The 20,686-nt window shown below is 44.4% G+C and overlaps 1 protein-coding gene across 4 annotated transcripts in view; it reads left to right on the forward strand.

The window, feature by feature from the left end:
- ACACA (acetyl-CoA carboxylase alpha) overlaps positions 1 to 20,686 on the forward strand; it is a 325,016-nt gene that overhangs the window by 126,828 nt on the left and 177,502 nt on the right. For 2 of the 4 annotated variants that reach the window (XM_030222052.1, XM_030222054.1), the window contains exons 25-29: positions 4,144 to 4,257; positions 5,857 to 5,970; positions 7,017 to 7,106; positions 7,833 to 7,951; positions 16,041 to 16,064. In XM_030222052.1, coding sequence (XP_030077912.1) covers positions 4,144 to 4,257; positions 5,857 to 5,970; positions 7,017 to 7,106; positions 7,833 to 7,951; positions 16,041 to 16,064 — 461 coding nt within the window. The remainder of the gene's footprint in view (positions 1 to 4,143; positions 4,258 to 5,856; positions 5,971 to 7,016; positions 7,107 to 7,832; positions 7,952 to 16,040; positions 16,065 to 20,686) is intronic. The other 2 variants (XM_030222053.1, XM_030222055.1) reach the window with 1 other exon arrangement.

Below are 20,686 nucleotides of genomic sequence, written 5' to 3' on the forward strand. Positions count from 1 at the left end.
CTTTTTTTTTAATCTATAGGAAGCACTGGTGAAACCCCAGCAAAAATATATTGTGGTAATTTTGCACTGTGGAGAGGCATGCTATTTTTTTTTTTTTTGAAAAAAATTTTTTATTCAATTTTCTGCGTTCTAACCATACAAAGAGGACAAAATTGGTCCCCTCAACATCAAACATAGCTTATGCAAGCATTAATCCCCGCAAACACAATTTGCTGAACATATCATTCTTCCCTTTATCCCCTTTCAGCCCCCGAGGCATGCTATTTTTTTGTTGTTGTTAGCGTTGGGTACTGTAGACAGCTTTGGAAATGTTATGGGTGTGGCCTGCTGGACTCTATCCATAGGTCCCTTTTGATGCCAGACTGGTTTCTTTAATTTACAGTTGGACTCCTATGTGACTACTAGCAACAGAATGATTGATTTACATTAAACTTTACCCTTCTGCCCCTCTGGGTTTCATAAGACATAAGAATTGCCATACAGGGTTAGACCAAAGGTCTGTCTAGTCCAGTGTCCTATTTTTTTTGTTTATTTTAAATGAGTTTTCTGGGATTTTGTCATGTATTTGTGACCTGGATTGGCCACTGTTAGAAACATGGGCGTAGTTTTGGGAGGGGCGGGGGGCATTGCTCCCCCCCCAAATGCAGGGCCGGTGCAACCCAGCTGCAGGCAGCTCTCGGTTCCTCCTTCCCCCCTTCAGCTCCCCGACAGCCCTCCTTTCCTTTCTTGCCGCCCTGCGTTTAAACCTTTTATTTTAAATCGCAGTGACGGCACCCGTGTCCTGCCCTCACAGAAACAGGAAATGCATGATCAGAGGAAAGTGGGACATGGAGGGGAAAGGGAAAGGCTGAAGGTTAGCCTGCTGTCACGCTGTGCTGTTTTCAGTGCCGTCGCTGCAATAAAAGTTTTAAACGCAGGGCGGCAGGATTGGAGAGGAGGGCTATCGGGGAGCTGATGGTGAGAAGGAGGGGCTGGGTTGGAACTGAACTCGGGGAATGAAAAGGAGGAGCTTGGGAAGGCATTGGACGTGGATGGGAGGGGATGGTGGGGGGTCAAAGGAGAATCGTTGGATGGGGGGAGGGCAGAGGAGAATCGCTGGACCAGGGAGGGGAGGGCAGGGGAGAGAGGAGAAATCACTGAACATGGAGGGGAGGGCAGGGGGAGAGAAGAGAAATCGCTGGACATGGAGGGAAGGGCAGGGGACAGGGGAGAGAGGAAATTTGCTGGATATGGATGGATGGATAGAGGAGAGGGCAGGGGAGAATGGAGAGTTGCTGGACATGGATGGATGGCAGGGAGGGCAGGGGAGAGAGGAGAGTTGCTGGACCTGGATGGATGAATGGAGGGAGGGGAGGGAAGACAGGAAGGAGATGCACATGGATGGAGGGGAGGGAAGAGAGGAGAAATGCTGGACATGGATTGAGTGGAGGGCAGGGAAGAGAGGAGAAATGTTGGACAAGGATGGAGGGAATGAAAGACAAAGGAAGGAGATGCACACGGATGGAAGAGAAGGGAGAGAAGAGAAATGCTGGACAAGGATGGAGGGAAGGAAAGCCAAAGGAAGGAGGTGCACACAGATGGAGGAGAAGGGAGAGAGAAGAAATGCTGGACATGGATGGAGGGGAGGAAAGGCAGAGGAAGTAGATGCACATGGATGGAGGGGAGGGTAGTGAAGAGAAATGCTCAATGGTGGATATGGTTGGAGGGGCACTGGTGAATTTAAGAGCTGGATCGGAACACTTTGAGAGCAGATGCTGAAACTGGAGGAACGATAAGGACAGGGCTACAGATGGTAGACAGGACACATAAGGACACAGGAGGATAGTGGACATGGTGAATGAAAGAAGACACTGGGACCAACGCAAATAGAAAAACTAAATGCTCAGTCAACAAAGGTAGAAAAAAAGTATTTTATTCAGAATTTATTAATTGGAATATGTCAGCTTTTGGAAATGTGCATCTGTGATATTTTGCATGTAATTTTCAATTTCTTTAGTATTGCTGCATGCTGAGTCTGACTTCTTGAGGTAACTTTCCAGTTCAGTATTTTGCCTTCATATTTTTTTGATTTCTAGTTCCTTGTGTCATGTCTGTTGTGTCATGTGTTTTTCATGTGTAGTCAAAGTGCAGTATTCTGCTAGCATGTAGTATTTGCAGCCCTTTTTGTTTTGTTTTTCACAAGGTAGTGTATTGGTGTTTTAGAGCCCGGTTTAATTACAGTGCTGCCTTTCCACTCATAAGGGCTCGTCCTGTCCTTGGAATTAGTGCTGTTATGGTTTGGTAAGGTTATGAGTGTGTTTTTGCACAAGGTTGTGTATAGTGTTTTGCAGTGGAGAGATTGTGTGTTGGCCTTACTAAGGTGACACCAAAACACCAGAAAGGGTTTTAGAGCCTAAATCATGACACACTACCTCTTGAAGGAAGTACATATAGAGCCTATGCATTTCTAAGGTCTACACTGACATGGTATGGGAAAGGGAGTGGGGAAATACTACTGGAGAGGAAGAGGGAGTGCTGGGTAAGGATGAAGGAAGGGAGAAAGAGCTGGCTTTTTTTGGGAATAACCAAAAAAGCCATCTCTCTTTCTTTCTTCCTTCCTCCCTCCATATTAGCATATTTATTTATTTATTTAATACATTTATACCCCACATTTTCCCACTAGTTGCAGGCTCAATGTGGCTTACACAAACCGGCTACAGTACAGAGAAAGTACAATTAAACTATGCAAAAGAAAGATAATAGGCAAATAGGTATCTTATGAACAACAAAGATAGCAAAAGATAATACAAGGAATTAGAGTCCATGAATCTTGGTGAGACCAGGAAGAAGTAGGTTATGTTGAGCCTGGAAGGTAGGCCTTCTTAAACAGGGTGGTCTTCAATAGTTTTCTAAAATTTAGATAGTTCTGAGTAGATTTTAAGGATTTTGGTAAAGCATTCCATAGTTGTGTGCCTATGAAGGAGAAGTTGGAGGCGTAGGTAGATTTGTATTTAAGATGACTGCAAACTGGATAATGTAAATTTAGGTAGGATCGGGAGAAACTGGACCTGTTTCTGGGTGGTAGATCGATCAGATCTAGCATGTATTCAGGAACTTCTCCATAAATGATCCTGTGAATCAAGGTACAGACCTTAAAGGCGATAAGTTCTTTGATGGGTAGCCAGTGTAATTTTTCACGAAGGGGCTTGGCAGATTCGAATTTAGATATATTTGCAAATATATATATATATATATATATATATATATGTATACACACACACAAATGAATATGCTAATATGCCCCGCCTCATCATTTACCCCCTCAAATTAAACAGTCAAACTACATCCATGGTTGGAAACAGGATGCTGGGCTTGACGGACCTTTGGTCTGTCCCAGTGTGGCAATACTTATGTATTTATGTAATACTTATGTACTTATGTAATGTTGGCCACTTGGTCCGGCAGTGAGTTCCAGAGTTTAACTATGCGTTGTAGTGAAACAATGTTTTCTCCTGTTTGTTTTGAATCTGCTATGTAACTTCATGGAGAGTCCCCGCGTCTTTGTGCTTTTTGAAAGAGTAAACAATTGATTCACGTTTACCCGTTCCACTCCACTCAGGATTTTGTAGACCACTTATCATATCCCACCTCAGCTGTCTCAGCTTCAAGCTGAAGAGCCTTAACCTCTTTAGCCTTTCCCTATATGAGAGTCATTCTGAGTGACTTCATCAGCATGAGGAATTTTCTTTTTAAAAGGGATTGGTGCTTAGTGGTAGGGGTAGGGAGCTCCATAATGTCACTAAGAAGCTTTGGGTGAGGCTGTCCTGTGGTCTGCAGTTTGTGCTTGCTGAGTTCCCTGCTTAAACATCACTTGTTTTACATGTTTTCTTCCTGTACAGAAGGACCACACTGGGCATTGGGATGACTTTCTGATGTCATCAGAGAGCGCCATCTTGTTTTGACTACTCCTGAAAGAGTCAGCCTGAGCTTTGTATTTAATTTCCTGAAGCTCCCCCTTCTAGAACAACACCTGAGGGCCACACTAAAGCCATACAGTGGAGTGGAAGCATTGTGATTTAAATGACCAAAGAAAATAAATATGAAGGAATTCATCCTGCTAGTTCTCCTGTACTCAACATGTTAATCTCTGTTCTTTCATTCCAGGACCAGCTGTGTGGCCGGGATCCCACCCTAACCGATGAGCTGCTGAATATTCTTATGGAGCTGACTCAACTGAGTAAGACTACGAATGCCAAGGTGGCCCTGCGGGCACGTCAGGTAGCGACAGCCAATGTTTGGATCTAGTTCACCTTACAGCACTTCTTTGTCAGGACCTTGCTCAGTCCCCATGAAATCTTTCCTCCACATCTCCCCAAGAATGACTTATGTAAAGAATAAGCCAAGCTTTCCTTGGTGCTTCTGAAATCATGCAGTTATGTATGGCTGTACTGTGTTCCAGTGGAGCTGGAGTGAAGCTGCTTTCTTATCCTGGGGCTGGTAGTCTACTACTACTACTAATCATTTCTATAGCGCTACTAGACATACGCAGTGCTGTGCACATTATATGCAGGTACTTTCTCTGTCCCTAGGAGGCTCACAATCTAAGTTTTGTACCTGGGGCAATGGAGGATTGTGACTTGCCCAAGGTCATAAGGAGCTGCAGTGGGAATCAAACTCAGGTTGCCAGGATCAAAGCCTGCTGCACTAACCATTAGGTCACTCCTCCTGGATCCTTTGCATCTATGAATCTGTAGACCAAATTTCTCCAGACATTAAAAAAAAAAAAAAAAGTAGGAACTTCAGGTCCATAGAAGCAACAGGATCTGTCTCAGCTCATCTCTGAAGATACCTAGTTTGTTCCTTGTCCCTTGCCCCCTGTCCCGAGATAGTTGGACTTATTTATGTCCTGAGGATTCTCTGACCAGGAGTGTGATCTGTAGCCTACAGTTGTGAGCCTGCTGTCTCGAAATGCAATGACCTGCATAGTGTCTGGCTGCTTTATGGACCTTATAGCTTTTCTTCTCTGCATGTACCAGAATGCACTGGCCAGAAGTTAGAAATCTTGAGTCTCCATCTGTCCTCTCATGACCTGGCTGGTGGTTCTGTGTATTGACTGAAATTGATCATACAGTCATTGTATACAGCACCTAAAGGCATTTGTGCTACATCATGCCAGACATGGGCATGTACATTTGTGCCACCCTAATTGGCGGATATGCACCAAAATGCAGTGAGTGGTATTCTTTATAGTAGCATGTAAGTGACATGATGAGTAGTTGCAAGGGTGGGGGGGGGGGGGGGGGGTTACACATGGGCGGAACATGGCTAGGCCATGGGCAACACACAACTATAGAATGCTATCAGTTGTGTGCATTGCATGACGTACTTAGGTGTGCCCAATTAAACCAACCATTGACCTGGCATAAGTGATCATGCTTAACATTTGGCACACCAGAGCGGGTTTACGCTATCATTCTGTAACAGGTGCGTCTAAGTGCCGTTATAGGTTTGGCTCTCCTTGCACCCCACTGAGGTGCCAAATTTGAGGCACCAAGTTATAGAATTACTTCCTAATTGTCTTGTGACCCCCCCTACCTTCCATCCTAACTAAATTCTTTATCCATATGTGAATTAACCTCTGACCAAATCATAGGGTTTTGAAGAAGGCTGAGTTCTGTGGCCATGAAGGTCTTGACTGCAGCTGAAGATGACATGATGAGTGGTTTCTCTGTGTTGTTAGTGCTAAGCTGCCCTGCTAAATCTTATCTATCCTGGGACATCATGAATCTGTACTTCATTCAGGATGGATTGGGGGGGGGGGGGGGGGGGGGCTCTCTCTAGCTGTGCTTATGCTTTTCTGCTTCTTACCTCTTCCAGGTTCTCATCGCCTCTCACCTGCCCTCCTATGAACTCCGGCACAATCAGGTGGAATCTATCTTCCTCTCGGCCATTGACATGTATGGTCACCAGTTCTGCATTGAGAACCTGCAGGTACCTGAGGGGCTGACTCCCTTCTTCTTCCCCCCCCCCTCCCCCCCCACACACACACATTTGGGAATTGTTTGTTTTTCAAGAGTTTTGTTGTACCTGGCAGGGCAATATTTAAACTTCATGGTCAGCTGTAGCCTGGGGTTATAAGAGTCCAGACGCTGGCCATCTTAAAAATCTGACAAGGTTCAGGTTAGGAAGGAGGGAGGGGGTTGATTTTGAATATTCGACAAAATTGAACGGAAAATGGGGTTGTGAGGTGGGAGGGTAACGGGATGGTTATCGTAAACAAAAAAGGGATCATGTGTTACTGAGTTATTGCTGTCAGATGTTTTTGCTTATTTTTCTGTCATGTTTGCTCGTTGTTATGTAACTGCTTGATGTGTTTGCCTAGACTTGTTGTTTAGTTGTATGTTGTTGGGTTTTCTTTGATCCTGAATAAAATCAGTTAAACCTTACATGTCAGCTGTAGCATATAAACATTTATCCCGATACTGCCTCGGAATATCAAGGTATAGCACTTACTGCTGACAACATTCAGATAACGGTGATATTTAGTGCTATTATCCAGATAACTTTGGACAGCTTTTCTCCTCTGGTGCTGAATATCTTCTGTCTCCGAATAAATCCCAGCTCTACCCAGACTGGGTCCCCAGACTGCCCTGGCACTATCCAAATAGCACTGGGACAGCCTTTAGTAATTTTTAGCAGCAAGATAGCAGTCCAGGTACTGGCGGTCATACAATAGCTGGATTTTCAGTGCTGGTATCTGGGTTCCTCCTGGCACTCAATATCCCTGTACCACTTTGTTTTAAAGCAGTGTCGACTGCGGAGTTTATATATCAGGGTGGCTGGTTTCTGGGTGCAGAAATGGGTCTTTGTCTGCCATATCTCATCTTCAGCTAAACTCTCCAGACCCCTATCCCTCCTTTTACCATTTCTACATCCTTACACATGGCATGTGGAATATGTCAGGACTGTTTTATGTATATTGTATACCAAAGGTGTCTCCACTCATGCACAGCATTCTGCTTATGGCCTCTTCACAGAAACTCATCCTGTCCGAGACATCAATCTTTGATGTTCTACCCAACTTCTTCTACCACAGCAATCAGGTAGTGAGGATGGCAGCTCTGGAGGTAGGTCCTTACCTGGTGCTGAGTTTTGCAGCTTCTTGGGGGGTGGGGGGAGGGAGGTTTGTGGTGGTGGTTCTTCCTATGTCTACAGGCTCAGTGGAAACCAGAGGTTTACCTGGATGAGGGTTCAGTTGCTGTTCTTGTATTGCTGGACCTAAGTGCTGTGTTCCACACAATAGACCATCAACAATTACTTAACCAGTTTGGGAATGTTGGAGTTGATGGCATGGTTCTCCATTGCTTGGTTTCTGTTTTTGGCTGGTTAATTCCAAGCTGTTAATATGAATTGGAAACTGTCTCAGTTTCTTTTGATTGTGTGTAGTGTTAGGAACCTTGAGGTCACCATAGAACTACTCTCAATAGCAGGGGAAAAAGGGTTAAGGACGTTGAACTGATGGGGACCAGCTTAACCTGCAGCTGTTCCACCAGGAAGTTGAATTTCCTCAGGATTCCTCCTTCCCACTCCCTCCCATTCTCCAGTCAGATGACCTTGGGCCTTGAGCTACCTGGCTCAGCCACTGGATGGCAGGCAAGCTTTAGCAGAGAATCCACAAAGCGTGGAGAACTCAAAGAAGACCCACGGATACTTTGTAAAACAAACAAAAAAGTGGGCACAAAACCAGGAGTCCCAGAGACTGGATCACAGTAAAGCTAAAACCAAACTTTTTTGTTAGGCAAGCTTTAGCGCCTGCTGCTCCTTTCACCCGTGTGCATTGCTTTCTTCACCAGGTGTATGTGCGGCGGGCATACATCGCCTATGAACTGAACAGCGTGCAGCACCGCCAGCTGAAGGAGAACACATGTGTGGTGGAATTCCAGTTCATGCTGCCTTCATCCCACCCAAACAGGTCAGCTCCCTCTTTCCTCTCCTTATTCCCTTCTTTCTTAAAAGCAAGGCTTGGCTGTAGTTAGAGGCATCATTTCTCATTGTAAGAAACTATATAAGGCCCAATTACTTAAAAGCATTTATCTGGGGAGCAGGGGCCAGTCACTGCTTTTCAGCTACATTATGCAGGTACAGACACCCCAGTGCAGAGCCGGAAAATATCCAGATGGCAGCGACATCCAGAACTGGTATCCAGATAACTAAGGACAGAATAAAAGCTTTCCTTTTATAGAAATGTATAGATTCTCTGCTTTCTTATCAGGCAGCTAAATTAAGCAAAGAAATTTCCCTTTTGATAATTCAGGAGTCAAGCTATGTACGTTTTAGACGATTGCTTAAGACATACTTATTTAGGATCTGTGGAAGGAGGTGAATGTATTAGGCTTTTTGATCCTTTTGTTATTGTATTTCCTGGAATGTCCAGTCTTTTTGTATGTAATCTGCATTGAACTGCAAGGCATTGTGGGCTATAAGAATATAATGTTAAGTTATGTTCCTAAGGGGAAGCTGCGGTAGCATTTTTAGCTCATGGTGGAAATCAGCTGGCGGTAAACGCCCATAGGAATATAATGGGCGTCTTGGGGCCAGATGCACTAAACCTAACGAGCCAGCAACGTGGTTTTTAAACTAGTTCTATCCGGTTTAGCGAGCAAGGAGTTAAACGCGGCATGCACAAAAGGGCTCTCTCCTATCACGGTAGTAGCTAACGAAAACGGAATGCAATGCTATTATAATGAGCTAATTACTACACAAATGTGTTAGCAAGGCAATGCACAGCCGTTTTCCGACCGGATGCACAGAAGCAAACCCTACCTTCAGCTCTGAAATCTTAATGTGAGGTCTGGAGCTATCGGTCCTGACAATTCCACAGCCACCTTTGCCACTCTGCAGGAGGAGAAGGACACTGGAGAGAGGAGACACGACGGAGCAGGGAAGGCAGTTAAGTGTTGGAGCCCGGAGGGATAAAAATGCCTGCTATAGACTGCCTTCCACGTGTGTGTAGCAAGCATTTCTGTTTGCTGCCCCTCAAACACATCAGTTAAAAAAATAAAGTTTTGCACGTCTCAGCTACAAATCCCCCTCCGGAGCTCTCCTGCGTGTTCCGCCTCCTCTTGTTCCAGCAGCCAATCACAGCGAGTTCAGCTACAAATGCTACAAGTCCCCCACTCTGGAGCTCTCCTGCGTGTTCTGCCTCCTCGTGTTCCAGCAGCCAATCACAGCGCACTTAGCTTCTCTGGTGTCAGCTAAACTTGCTGTGATTGGCTGGCAGCAGGATCTTCTCATAGTAACTGGAGGAGTGATTTGCTGCCTCGTCTGTTTGCTGTATGCTGCTCGGCACAGTTTTCAATCATATACGCAGCTTCTGTGCCTGTATGAAAGACGCTCTGAGCATGCGCAGATCAGCTGCGCTTAGTGATTGGCTGATCTGCGCATACTCAGCTGACCGACTGGCTTCCCCCCCAAAGAAGGAAATCGCATTCAAATGAGCTAACAGCGATCAGCTCATTTGCATGCGATTTCCTTCACGCATGCCTGGCTTTTTCAAAATAGGTTCGCAGCAACGAGGATCACGAAGGTAAGAGCTTTTTGGGGGGGTTTTAGTGCATCTGTGCCTTGGTGTTTACTGCCAGCTGATTTCTACCGTGAGCTAAAAACGCTACTGTGGCTTAGTAAAAGAACTCCCCTCATGTTATTTGGAAAAATGTTTCTGGATATTAGCACTGAATACAGCTGTTAGGATAATGATGGTGCTCAACCGCATACCTGTATATTTTCAGCACCAATGTCCAGATAGCGACCAGTGCTGACTATCTACTAAATGCTGCAGATGATGATTAAAAGAAACGGTGACCAAATAAAAATAACCTAATCCTGATTCTCCATCAGTTTTAAAGACTTTATCACTTATGGTGTAATCAAAGCCAATGTTTGCTAGGAATCTGGTGATGTTTATTTAGGGTGTCTTTTACTAAGGCGCGCTAGCATTTTTAGTGCGCGTTAAACGCTAGATACGTCAGTGTATTCCTGTGGGCGCCTCTAGTGTTTAGTGCGCACCTGTATTTAGCATGTGCTAAAAACGCTAGCACGCCTTAGTAAAAGACCCTTCTAATCCTGATTCTCCATCAGGTTTGTCACTTTTGGTGTAATCAAAGCCAACATTTGCTAGGAATCTGGTGATATTTATTTAATGAGAAGCAGAAACAGAAGTGAGTGGATATATAATTTACAGACTAGTCTCTTTCATAATCCCCGGGCCAGTAGAATTCTGTCATAAACAGTTTGGGTTACTGTGGGGGGGGGGGGGGGGGCAGTGTTTATTCAGGTAAAATTGATACTATTTGTTGAAAATATTTGTTTTGCTGTAGATTTTTTTTTTTTTTTTTTTTGCTGTTGCACTTCCCCAGATGTACACAAACAAGCTTTTTCTTCTGGTATGGAGCAATTTGTGGCTGATTTGGCTCTCTCAGGGGAATGCTTCTTCCTTCTGATATTATAGGTTATCTTTGGGAGGAAATATCTTTGAGTGATTTTTTTTCTGTTTGTGAGGAAACTATATCTGTCTCTCAAACCATATTTGTGTTCCTGGCCACTTTCCAGGGTTTTTATTTCTCTCCTTTGCCCCATTTCTCCCCACATGCCTGCTCCTCCCTTCCCACCAGAAGTCTTTCTGTGAGAGGCAGCATTCAGCTAGAAGGAGCCAACTGCAGAAGGGTTTGTAGTTTGAGAAGATTCAGATAGTCAAATCCTTTTGAGGGATGGGGGCCAGTTGGGTCCTGCATGACTTTTCATGCCCTTTCCAAGCCCTTATTATATTTTGGGAGTATAGTGTCACTCAGAACCTTAAAAAAATCATTTCCAGTGTTTGTCTTCACACATCCTTTCCCAAAACCTTTGGGTGGGGTGGTCGTTAGCTCCATGGCTAGAGATCTTGTCTTCAGTCAGCGAATGCCCTACTCCCAGGTGGTAACTAGAATGGTTTTACAGAGTGCAAACCTCTGGTCTGTGGGGAGGAGAGGAGCAGTGGGCCTGCTGTATTTCATGTGGAGATGCCCTTTATGGCGCGTCATCTAGTTCTGTGATCAACTGCTTCTGTCTCATGTCTTAGAAATAGTGGAGTGTTCTTGCAGTGAGCTGCACCAGTGGAAAAGCAGTGGAAACAGAATTGAGCCTCATAGCTGGCCACATCTGGTCCATTTGCCCCCCTGTAAGTTTTCCCCTCTCCTCCTCCCTCTCCTCACTCTTTTTGTGGTCTCTTTGGCTCTTCTCTGTCTCCTCATTCTGCCTGTAGTGTCTGGTAACTTAAGACCCAGAATGATGCTTTCCAGATCAGCTAACTCAATATCAGACCTCAGCAACATGGCAGTAGGAGACAGAGCTGGGGGTGGGAATGGGGAATGAGATTCCTATAAGCCTTTTCCACTGCATTTCCACTCTGAATATTGGGCCAGCCCACTGTGCTACTGAAATATCTTGTAGGACGCCTCAGGGCCTTGGGAGAGCAACGATAGTGACAGGTGGGAGGAGAAAAGCTGGGAACTAGCAAAGGTGGTATTAGCAGCCCTGGTGCTGAGGATAGTTGGACTAAACCTGTTCCAAGAGTTGATAGCTTGGAAGGGGGTGAAGGTGGAAGAGGAAACAGCCACATCCCTCCTGCTATGTCCTTCACCTCTGTGGGTTCCTCTTTTTCTGCCTGGTTTCCAAACCCCAGCCACTATGCTGATAAAACACCCTGTTAAAGGAGGAAGCAGAGAGAACAGGACTTTTGGTTACCTGAGGAAGGGTCTGTGTAGGAACAGCAACTGAAATGAAATGAGCTTCAGCTAAAATGCCAGGTGAAGGCTGTACTAACACTTGGACTGCATACAGAGTGAAAGCGAGCTTACAGGAGAGGGATGAACTGCCAGCTCCGAGTGCACATTCAGACACGGGCAGAAGCTCTCTCCAAACACAGTTGACCTTGTGCAAGTCTGTTGTCTGGGTATATGGGATTTCACATGAGCCTTGTGGCCTGGTCTGCATTATCTGTATGGACCAGCACTAGCCATGGAAGTTTTCCCAGATTTCTTTTCAGTTTGAACCAGCAGCATAGAATAACAGCATCCAAAATAGCTTCAGAACTGGCAGATTGTGCTGTGATTGGCTTGTGGCACTAAGAGAGTCATTTACTAATGGGTAGCTCACTAGCGCTGTTACGAACATTATCTTCCAGAAGTTACATTTTATTTCTGTGGATGTAATGCACGATAACGGCTGTTGCTTTTTTGGCTCTGCCTACTCCTTTGAATACCAGCCACTTGGTAAATTATCAAGAATGGTCCTATACACAGACTTCAGTGACTTCTCACTAGGTTTGTGTGACCAAGACACATCAGCCTTCTAGTTTGGGGATGTTCTTTTGATAGCTGACTTGGGGCTCGATGCAGAAAGCCATTCGGTAGATCCGCATGCGTATGGCTCAGTGTGTGCCTTCTACCTTGAACTTAAACCCGCGCCATGCAAAAAGCTAATTTTATGCGTGCAGAACTCAAGCACTAATTGGGGGAATGCCTGCTGAACAAATGCACAGAAAGGTTCAGTGGTAAGCGAAGCTTTTTGAGTGTATTTCTGAAGATAACAAAAGTGTCATTGCACATCTGCGACTGTTGTTCTGCACATAATATTTGCACATGAAATCTTTGCCAGGCTAATATTTATGCACAGGACAACAGCCGCAAATGTGTGCTGGCTCTTTAATATTTGTTTGGAACATGCATACATTATTGCTGTTACCTCCCATCTGTGATTTAAAGTTGCAGATATTGTTCTGGCCTGACAGAAAACAGAATGAAGGCATTTTGAATCTGTCCACTATGGCCGTGTTTTGCCTGGAAATGGCTGCGTCGGGGCTAAGTTACCAGCTGGTGGAAAATTACAAACTTCACCAGTTTTGGTCCAACAGATAAAAAGGTTCAAAACACCAGCTGGTGGAAAATTACAAACTTCACGTCTGTTTTTTTGTTAATCAATTGTACAAATGCATCTAGAACAAGGAGCATTGCTTTTAACTTTATATATTGGACCAGACGTGGTGAAGTTTATAATTGTCCACCAGCTGATGCGTTTAACCTTTTTATCTGTTGGACCAGACATGGTGAAGTTTGTAAGTTTCCACCAGCTTAACCCCTGATGCAGCTGTTTCCAGGTGAAACATGGCTATGTCGAGCACAGATGTTTAAATCTATGAAAACCTTTTGATTGCCTTCTTATAACGTCTGCCTCTTGCTTTTATCCTCCACGTTGGATTTGGTGGACCATTTGCCTTGTTGTTTTCTCACTCAAGGAAGTTTAATGACAAGAGACGGCATGACGTCAAAAAGCTGAAGCCGTCTCCCCTGGGCTGCTGCCATATTGGTGTACCTCAAACAGACTATCACATAACAGTTATTGGGAAGAATAATCCAAATACCTGACTCTGCAAACATGAAGAATAGGTAAAAAAAAGAAAACATCTTTAATTACTTAGATGAGGCACTGCCTTCATTTACTGCCACCTAAGCACTTTCCTACCCGCTTCTTCCCACCTCCAATTTGGTACGTGGCACCTCATCCAATTCAAAGCTGGTCTGTCCCGGGCTCTCGGTTTATTAAAAAGAAAAGACTTTGAACCACTCAGTGGATGGTGACCCTCACTCCAAGCGCTGAGCATGACAATGCCACCATGCTGCTACCAAAAAAGAAGGACAAAAGGTCTGTCACGAAATGCCTAACCACCTGCCTGGGGTTACCCTTCGGCCACTTAGAGGGTCTATCCCCAGCACAGCTCAGGTCCACCTGCACCTGCTGCTCGTGCTGTACACTAACACTGTCGTCCCACCGACTGGGTCACAACTGCCTCTGGGCAAGTCTCCCGCTCTCAAATTAGCCCCAGTGATTTCTAGGTTACTGGAGGCCACACTCCCAGTGGTCCCACAGTTCCCAGAAAGCACTCACAGACCCAACACACAAACCACCAGGATTCTTTGTCAGTCCAGACAAAGAGTCAATAAACTAAATTGTTTATTGTCTTTAAAAATTGAACAGTGTACAAAAAAATGTACAATCAGCAAACAATAACAGGTAACTGAAATATAGATCAATTATAGCCTAAATAAACATTTGTTTACTTTCTAAAAAGTACCTGGGGAGATCAGGACATATAGCTGCTCGCCAGTTATCAAATATAACTGTTTTACAGGGCTTAGCAAAGAGCTTTCTCTTTTTCTGGGCTGAAACTGGAGCAAAAGCCAGTACAATCCAAATGAAATGAGCTCCTGGGCCAGTCAGAGCCCAGAACAACAAATTTCAAAAATAGCTGATTACATCACTACAAGCATTTCCTTTATCTGTTTGCTAACTAAAAGAAAGAAACTGACTAAAAGAAAGAAAGGTCAGTTCCTTATAACAGCTTAAAACATAACATGCACCACCTGCTGGCAAAACTAGAGAAATGCACTTCAAGAATTAATAAAGGCAGTATTACAGGCTTAAAATATAGTATTCTGGCACAACACATTTTGAATATAACCCTCTCCCCCCTTCACAAGCCCCTCAAACTCCCCAACCCATCTCCCCAACTCCCTTTACATCCCCCCCGATCCTCTCCTAACAGAAATAATGGAAAACCAAGGAGGTTTAATAAAACAATATAAACCTCACAAGTTTCAATAACGACTGCAAATGTTTAGGGTCACTCAATATGGCAGCAAGCTCTGCCCACTGGCTTCAGCTCACATAATGGGTCAGATAGGCTGATTCCATCTCCTGTCATTAAATCTCCTTGTGTGTGCCCATGTTTTCTGCGTGAGCTAACACCCGCGCTCAAACCTTCTTCAATGTTTGGCCAGTAAAGTGTGCGTACAACCACAGTAACTGCACAGGGCTAAATGCACTAAGCTTTCTGAGCCAGCAATGTGGGTTTTAAACTGGTTTTAGCCAGTTTAACGTGCAAGTAGTAAACAGGGACATGCACAAAAGGGCATTTTCCTGTCACGGTAGCAGCTAACGAAAACGGAATGCAAATGATCCAAAGGCTATTATAATGAGATGCACTACCGTTTTCCGATATCCTTACCGTTGAAAACCTAACGGGAGATGTACACCTTTCATTGGGGCAAAGGAAAGAATCGAAAGAAAAAAAATGTCATCAGGGACGGCCTTTTTGGATGTCTTTCACTCAAAAAAACCCCACCAACCTCTAAAAAGATGGCCTTTTTGGACGTCCTTCACTTATTATTATAATAATTTTAAAAAACCTTCACTCGTAGGACCACCCCCCCCACCCCCGCCACTCCAAAAAAGACATCCTTTTTGGACATCCTTCACTGCGTGATCCCGTTTAGCTCAGCTGAGAGAGACCTGGAGGTCTCTCAGCCAATCACAGTGCGTTTAGCTCAGCTAAGCGCGCTGTAATTGGCTGAGAGAGACCTAGGGGCGGAAGATGGACGGGTGTGAAAGACATGGATGATGGACGTCCTCAACTGCGCTCTGCTAGGATCACGGAAGGGAGGAACCCGAGCCGCATCGGCACAGGGAGGCAGAAAAGGCAGACATCATCAGGGACGTCCTTTTTGGACGTATTTGGCATGTGCAGAGCAGCCAGCAAAACGCTTGGCTGCTCTGCGCATGCTCGACCGGCCAACTGGCTTCCGAGGGAATAGAGAAAGCAAGTGAGCTACAACGAGCAGCTCATTTGCATTCCATTTCCTTGATGCATGGCCGTTCCCTACCGATTCGCTATGGAATCGGTAAGGGAAGGTCTCTTCCGAGGACCTTAGTGCATCTGGCCCACAGTTAGACTTGTGGCGGTTTTCTGCATTAGCCTCATGCTTAGCTGTATTCAGTGGAGGAGCAGATGTTTCCAGCTGCTGGGTCTGACAGGTCTCTCTGGTGACCAGCTATGGTTTGAATGTTCAAAGCTGAGCTCTGCTGTGTCCCATGTAAGCTCGGAGCTGCCAGTCCTCGCCTGCTTTAATTATGGACTCTTTATTATGGCTTTCGCTAACGAATCACTAACTCTGGTTGTTTGATTACAGAGGGAGCATCCCCACGCTCAACAGGTAATGTAATTTAGTTTTTTTTTTCCAATTCAATCATGGCTAGCTGAGTCTTTTGTCAAGAATAATTGTGCAGGTGGGCCTGATGAGTGCAAGCTTCTAATAAAACACAGCAGTTAGCGGTTAATTCAAGCTTTTCAACTGGCCACACATTGCCTGTGATGAGGGACATTGGTGGGGGTGGAGGGAGGGAAAACTCTAAATGGATTGATCTGATTGGCCAACTTGATTTTCTTGTCCCTGTGTTCTAGCAGTTTATACCAGCAGCCAGTTGCATTTTAATGGTCTAGTACATGCTTACCTGTCTTATGGAGAGACTTGGATTAAAAAAAAAAAACAACTCAGCAAATTCTGAAGTGATAAAATGTCAGTGTGCATAGTGCTCTGCAGGACCAATCTCATGCCTATCAGGACCTTTCTCACAGTTCTTCCTTCTTAAGTTTCAGCACAGTGCAGTTAAGTGTGACAGTCACTGATCCAGCAGTGAATCTTGCTATACACCTTAAGAATGGGTCCAGGAGAGAGGCAATTTTAAAAGCCATTTTCGCCGGTAAAATGGTGCATTCAGCATGGAAATGAGTTTGTAGGAAGTTTGCCTGTTTGATTTGCAAGCATTTTTCCTGGGATAATTCTGAAAGTGAAAGCACATGTGGTGAAGTCCATACAGTGAAAAATTCACATGTATTGTACTTTCATTAGTGCAGGCAGTTATAAAATTAATCCTATAGAGAGTGACTTAACAGCTCACCTACATAGTAACATAGTAGATGACGGCAGAAAAAGACCTGCACGGTCCATCCTGTCTGCCCAACAAGATAAACTCATATGTGTATACGTTACCTTGATTTGTACCTGTCTTTTTCAGGGCACAGACCATATAAGTCTGCCCAGCACTATCCCCTCCTCCCAACCACCAGCCCCACCTCCCACCACCTGCTCTGGCACAGACCGTATAAGTCTGCCCAGCACTATTCCCCGCCCCCAACCACCAGTCCCGCCTCCCACCACTGGCTCTGGTACAGACCGTATAAGTCTGCCCACCACTATCCTCGCCTCCCAACCACCAACCCCTCTTCCCCCCACTGGCTCCGCCACACAATTTCGGCTAAGCTCCTGAGGATCCATTCCTTCTGCACAGGATTCCTTTATCCCACGCATGTTTGAATTCTGTTACTGTTTTCATCTCCACCACCTCCCATGGGAGGGCATTCCAAGCATCCACCACTCTCTCTGTGAAAAAATACTTCCTGACATCTTTTTTGAGTCTGCCCCCCTTCAATCTCATTTTATGTCCTCTCATTCTACCGCCTTCCCATCTCCGGAAAATATTTGTTTGCAGATTAATACCTTTCAAATATTTGAATGCCTGTATCATATCACCCCTGTTCCTCCTTTCCTCCAGGGTATACTCACATACCTAGATGCAGTATGTGAGTAGTTTGTCCTTAGTTATCAGGTGATGAACTTTCCCCTTGAGCTCTGCACATGGAGAAATGCCACCTGACCTACTTTAATGGTGGATAACTTTTCTTCTGCCTGTATACATGAAAATTCAGTTTGTCCGTGTTTTCCAGCCCTGCCCTATGTACACCCCTTCCTGTCCCAGAAATTCCTCTCCTCAGTGCAGCTAGATGTACACGTGCTTTGGAAGCCCTTTCAGACAACTAGTTTATGCAAATAAATGTCTTTGAAAATTGTTCTTGTGGAGGGTAACTTTATAACAGGTTACTTAGGCAGGAAGGGCAGATATGATACATCTGTTTTATAAAGGCAGTATATGCGCTGATGTGTCTTTACAAAATTACGCCAGGAAAAGTAGTCGCATGTGTTTACACCTTCTCTGAGGTAGCTGTAATTCTGTGTTCGTATATGCTGGTAAGAACAGGTGCACATACGTGTATTTAATAAAATATGTGCACAGCCCCCTCTCCCTTACCTGGAAAAAGATGGAGGCAGGAGAGCGTGAGCAACACCTTCCTCCCCACTGCCTCAGGGCCTGCCTTTCACAAAATGGCGGCGCCCAGCCCCTGCCCTTTGTACCCCGGTCCACTGGACCACCAGGGGTACCGAAAGGTTCTGGGGAGGGGGTGGGGGGTCCGTGCTCTTGAGCGCCTACCTTATGGGGGGGCAGTTTGTTTGCAAAGCTATAGATTGCAAGCAGACTGCTGCCCATAACGACAGGTTCAGACCTGCTGTAAAATTTTGCACGTTAAAGGTAGGTGTTCCATGCACAGAACTGTCTGTGCATTACTCGGAATTCTCATTAGAATACTAATGAGCTCCTTGTAATGTATTTGCATAGGGTTTTCAGTAGCTGCTAACGGCACGGAAAACACCTTTGTGCATTACTGGCTTGATAATGTTTGCTTTAGACTGGCTACAACCAGTCTAAAGCAAATGTTAACAGCACGGTAAGCTTTGTGCATCATGCTCTAAGTGCTGAATATTGTAACTTAACTGGCCAAGTGCCAACTCCGCTCCCAGAACACCCCCCAAATAGCCAGTTTTCATTTCTGTGCTAGCTAGTTATTTTTAGCTGCACTAACCGTTTCTGGCCTGTTAAATTGCTTTAAATATCGAGCCCTCCAGTTTATACAATTGCTCTTACAATATATAGAAACAGGTCAATATTTAGAAGAAATGCCTAGGGATTAATGGGAAATGCTTCAAATCATTTCTATAGTCAGTGACTCTGTCCTCTGAATTCTATGTGGGTCATCCAAATTTGGGTGAGGACACCAGATAATTAGGCATTAACAATTGATAAGTAGAGTTAAGAAGCAGTTAATTGGCAAAAATTAAGAGTTGTGCGCAGATCTGCTCCACACCCCATTCTGTGATAGCGCACAACTCAAAAGGGGGAGTGGCCATGGGCGCGTCGGGGGCATTCCTAGAAATTAGGTTCGAGGTTTCAGCAGGCATAAATGTGGCGCCCAATGCTAAGTGCTAGATCCGCGCTAAGCTAGTATTCAGCAAAGAGTACTCCGTGCTGCGCACCTTCCGCTGAATACTGTATTAGCATGGATCTTCCTGGTGCTATTTACTGAATTTCATCCTATATGTATAGTTTGCACAGCACTTAATATGCCAGTGTAAATTATCTGACTGATATTCAAAATGATTTAATCAATTAGGAACGGCTCCTGGCCGGTTAAATAGGGTTTAACACCTATGCAGTGGGAGATAACCGTGAATATTCAGCAGGAAATAACTGGTTATCAGTTAGCTGCTTAACTGACTGTATAGTGTGGGTATTCAATATCAATATCAATTTACTGTTTATATACCGCTGTACCCTCTAAAAAGGGTTTACTACGGTTTATAACAAATCAACTGAATGCAGCATAAAATATACAAAAATAGCAGAACAGTTACAGCAATAAAATCTCAATCATCAAATAAGAAAGTTTTCAATTTCCTCCTAAATACAATATAGGAAGATTCAAGACGCACAGTGAATAAGGGATTAAAATATTTTTAAAAAAGCGGACACTTTTCACACTTGGAGAACTTCATTGTAACTGTATCGAGTAGCCAAACAGAAAGTCTTTAAACATATTTATTAACGACTCTAATGCAATGCCATAAATTACTTGGAATGACAGACAGGCAGCTTTAAGTAATACTCCTTAATGAAATGGAAGCCAATGGAGTGAACGCAAGCAAGGCATGATCCTTTCAAACTTTTTTAACCTGAAGATTAAGCAAGCAGATGTATTCTGAATCAGTTGTAATTTAGACATCAGCCTAGATGATAATCCTAAATATGAAACGTTACAATAGTCAATATGAGATAGAGCAAGTGTCTGAAGAAGCAAAGCAAAAGTCGATTGGTCAAAATAAGATCTGACCAGTCTTAACTGCCTGAGTTAAAAAAAATGTTTTTTGCTATTCAGTGCCAAACCATCATCCATGTTTAGCAGTTAAATATGCTGCCTTTTTTTAACCACTATGCATTTAACCGGTTAGCGCTGGATATCAGCTGAACTGGTTAAGTTGCCATGGTCAAAAATGAAACCGGACATTCAGTGGCAGTTGCTGGATATGACCCGGCGTTGAATATCTGGTCTTTCCACTGGCATTGGGCAGTCACCGTGTTGTCCGATGCCAGCTGAATATCAGGGGGTATGTGTACTAGTGTTACGCATATAAGATTCCAAAAATCTGCACTGTTCATATAGATATATACGTTTGACTTGGATGGCAACAAATTTTGCCTGGTCTTCTCACATCGAAGCCAAACATATAATCTATCTCCTCGATATTCAGCTAACGACAGGCAGCTGTCTACCCACTGCTGGTGTTCAACCTTGATATTCAGTGCTGGGCTGTTTCCGGCGACTAGAATTAAATAATCCAGGTTTTTCAACGCCAGCTAGCGCATGACCGGTTAAGTCAATATTCAGACTTAACCAGTCATGGCTTAGTGGGCAAAAATAGCCCTGCTTTTTATGAGGCCTTATTTGCCTTCTAAGCTTGGCTGGTTAAATTCCAAATATCGGGACTTAACCAGTCATTCCCCAACATCGCCAGCTTTTTTTTTCAATGCTAACTGGTTATTTTCAGCAGCGCTAACTGGTTAAATGCCACTGAACATGACTGATTATCTACCGAGATGCGAGTTA

Source organism: Microcaecilia unicolor, chromosome 13, assembly GCF_901765095.1.
Source record: "Microcaecilia unicolor chromosome 13, aMicUni1.1, whole genome shotgun sequence".
Lineage (NCBI taxonomy): Eukaryota > Metazoa > Chordata > Amphibia > Gymnophiona > Siphonopidae > Microcaecilia > Microcaecilia unicolor.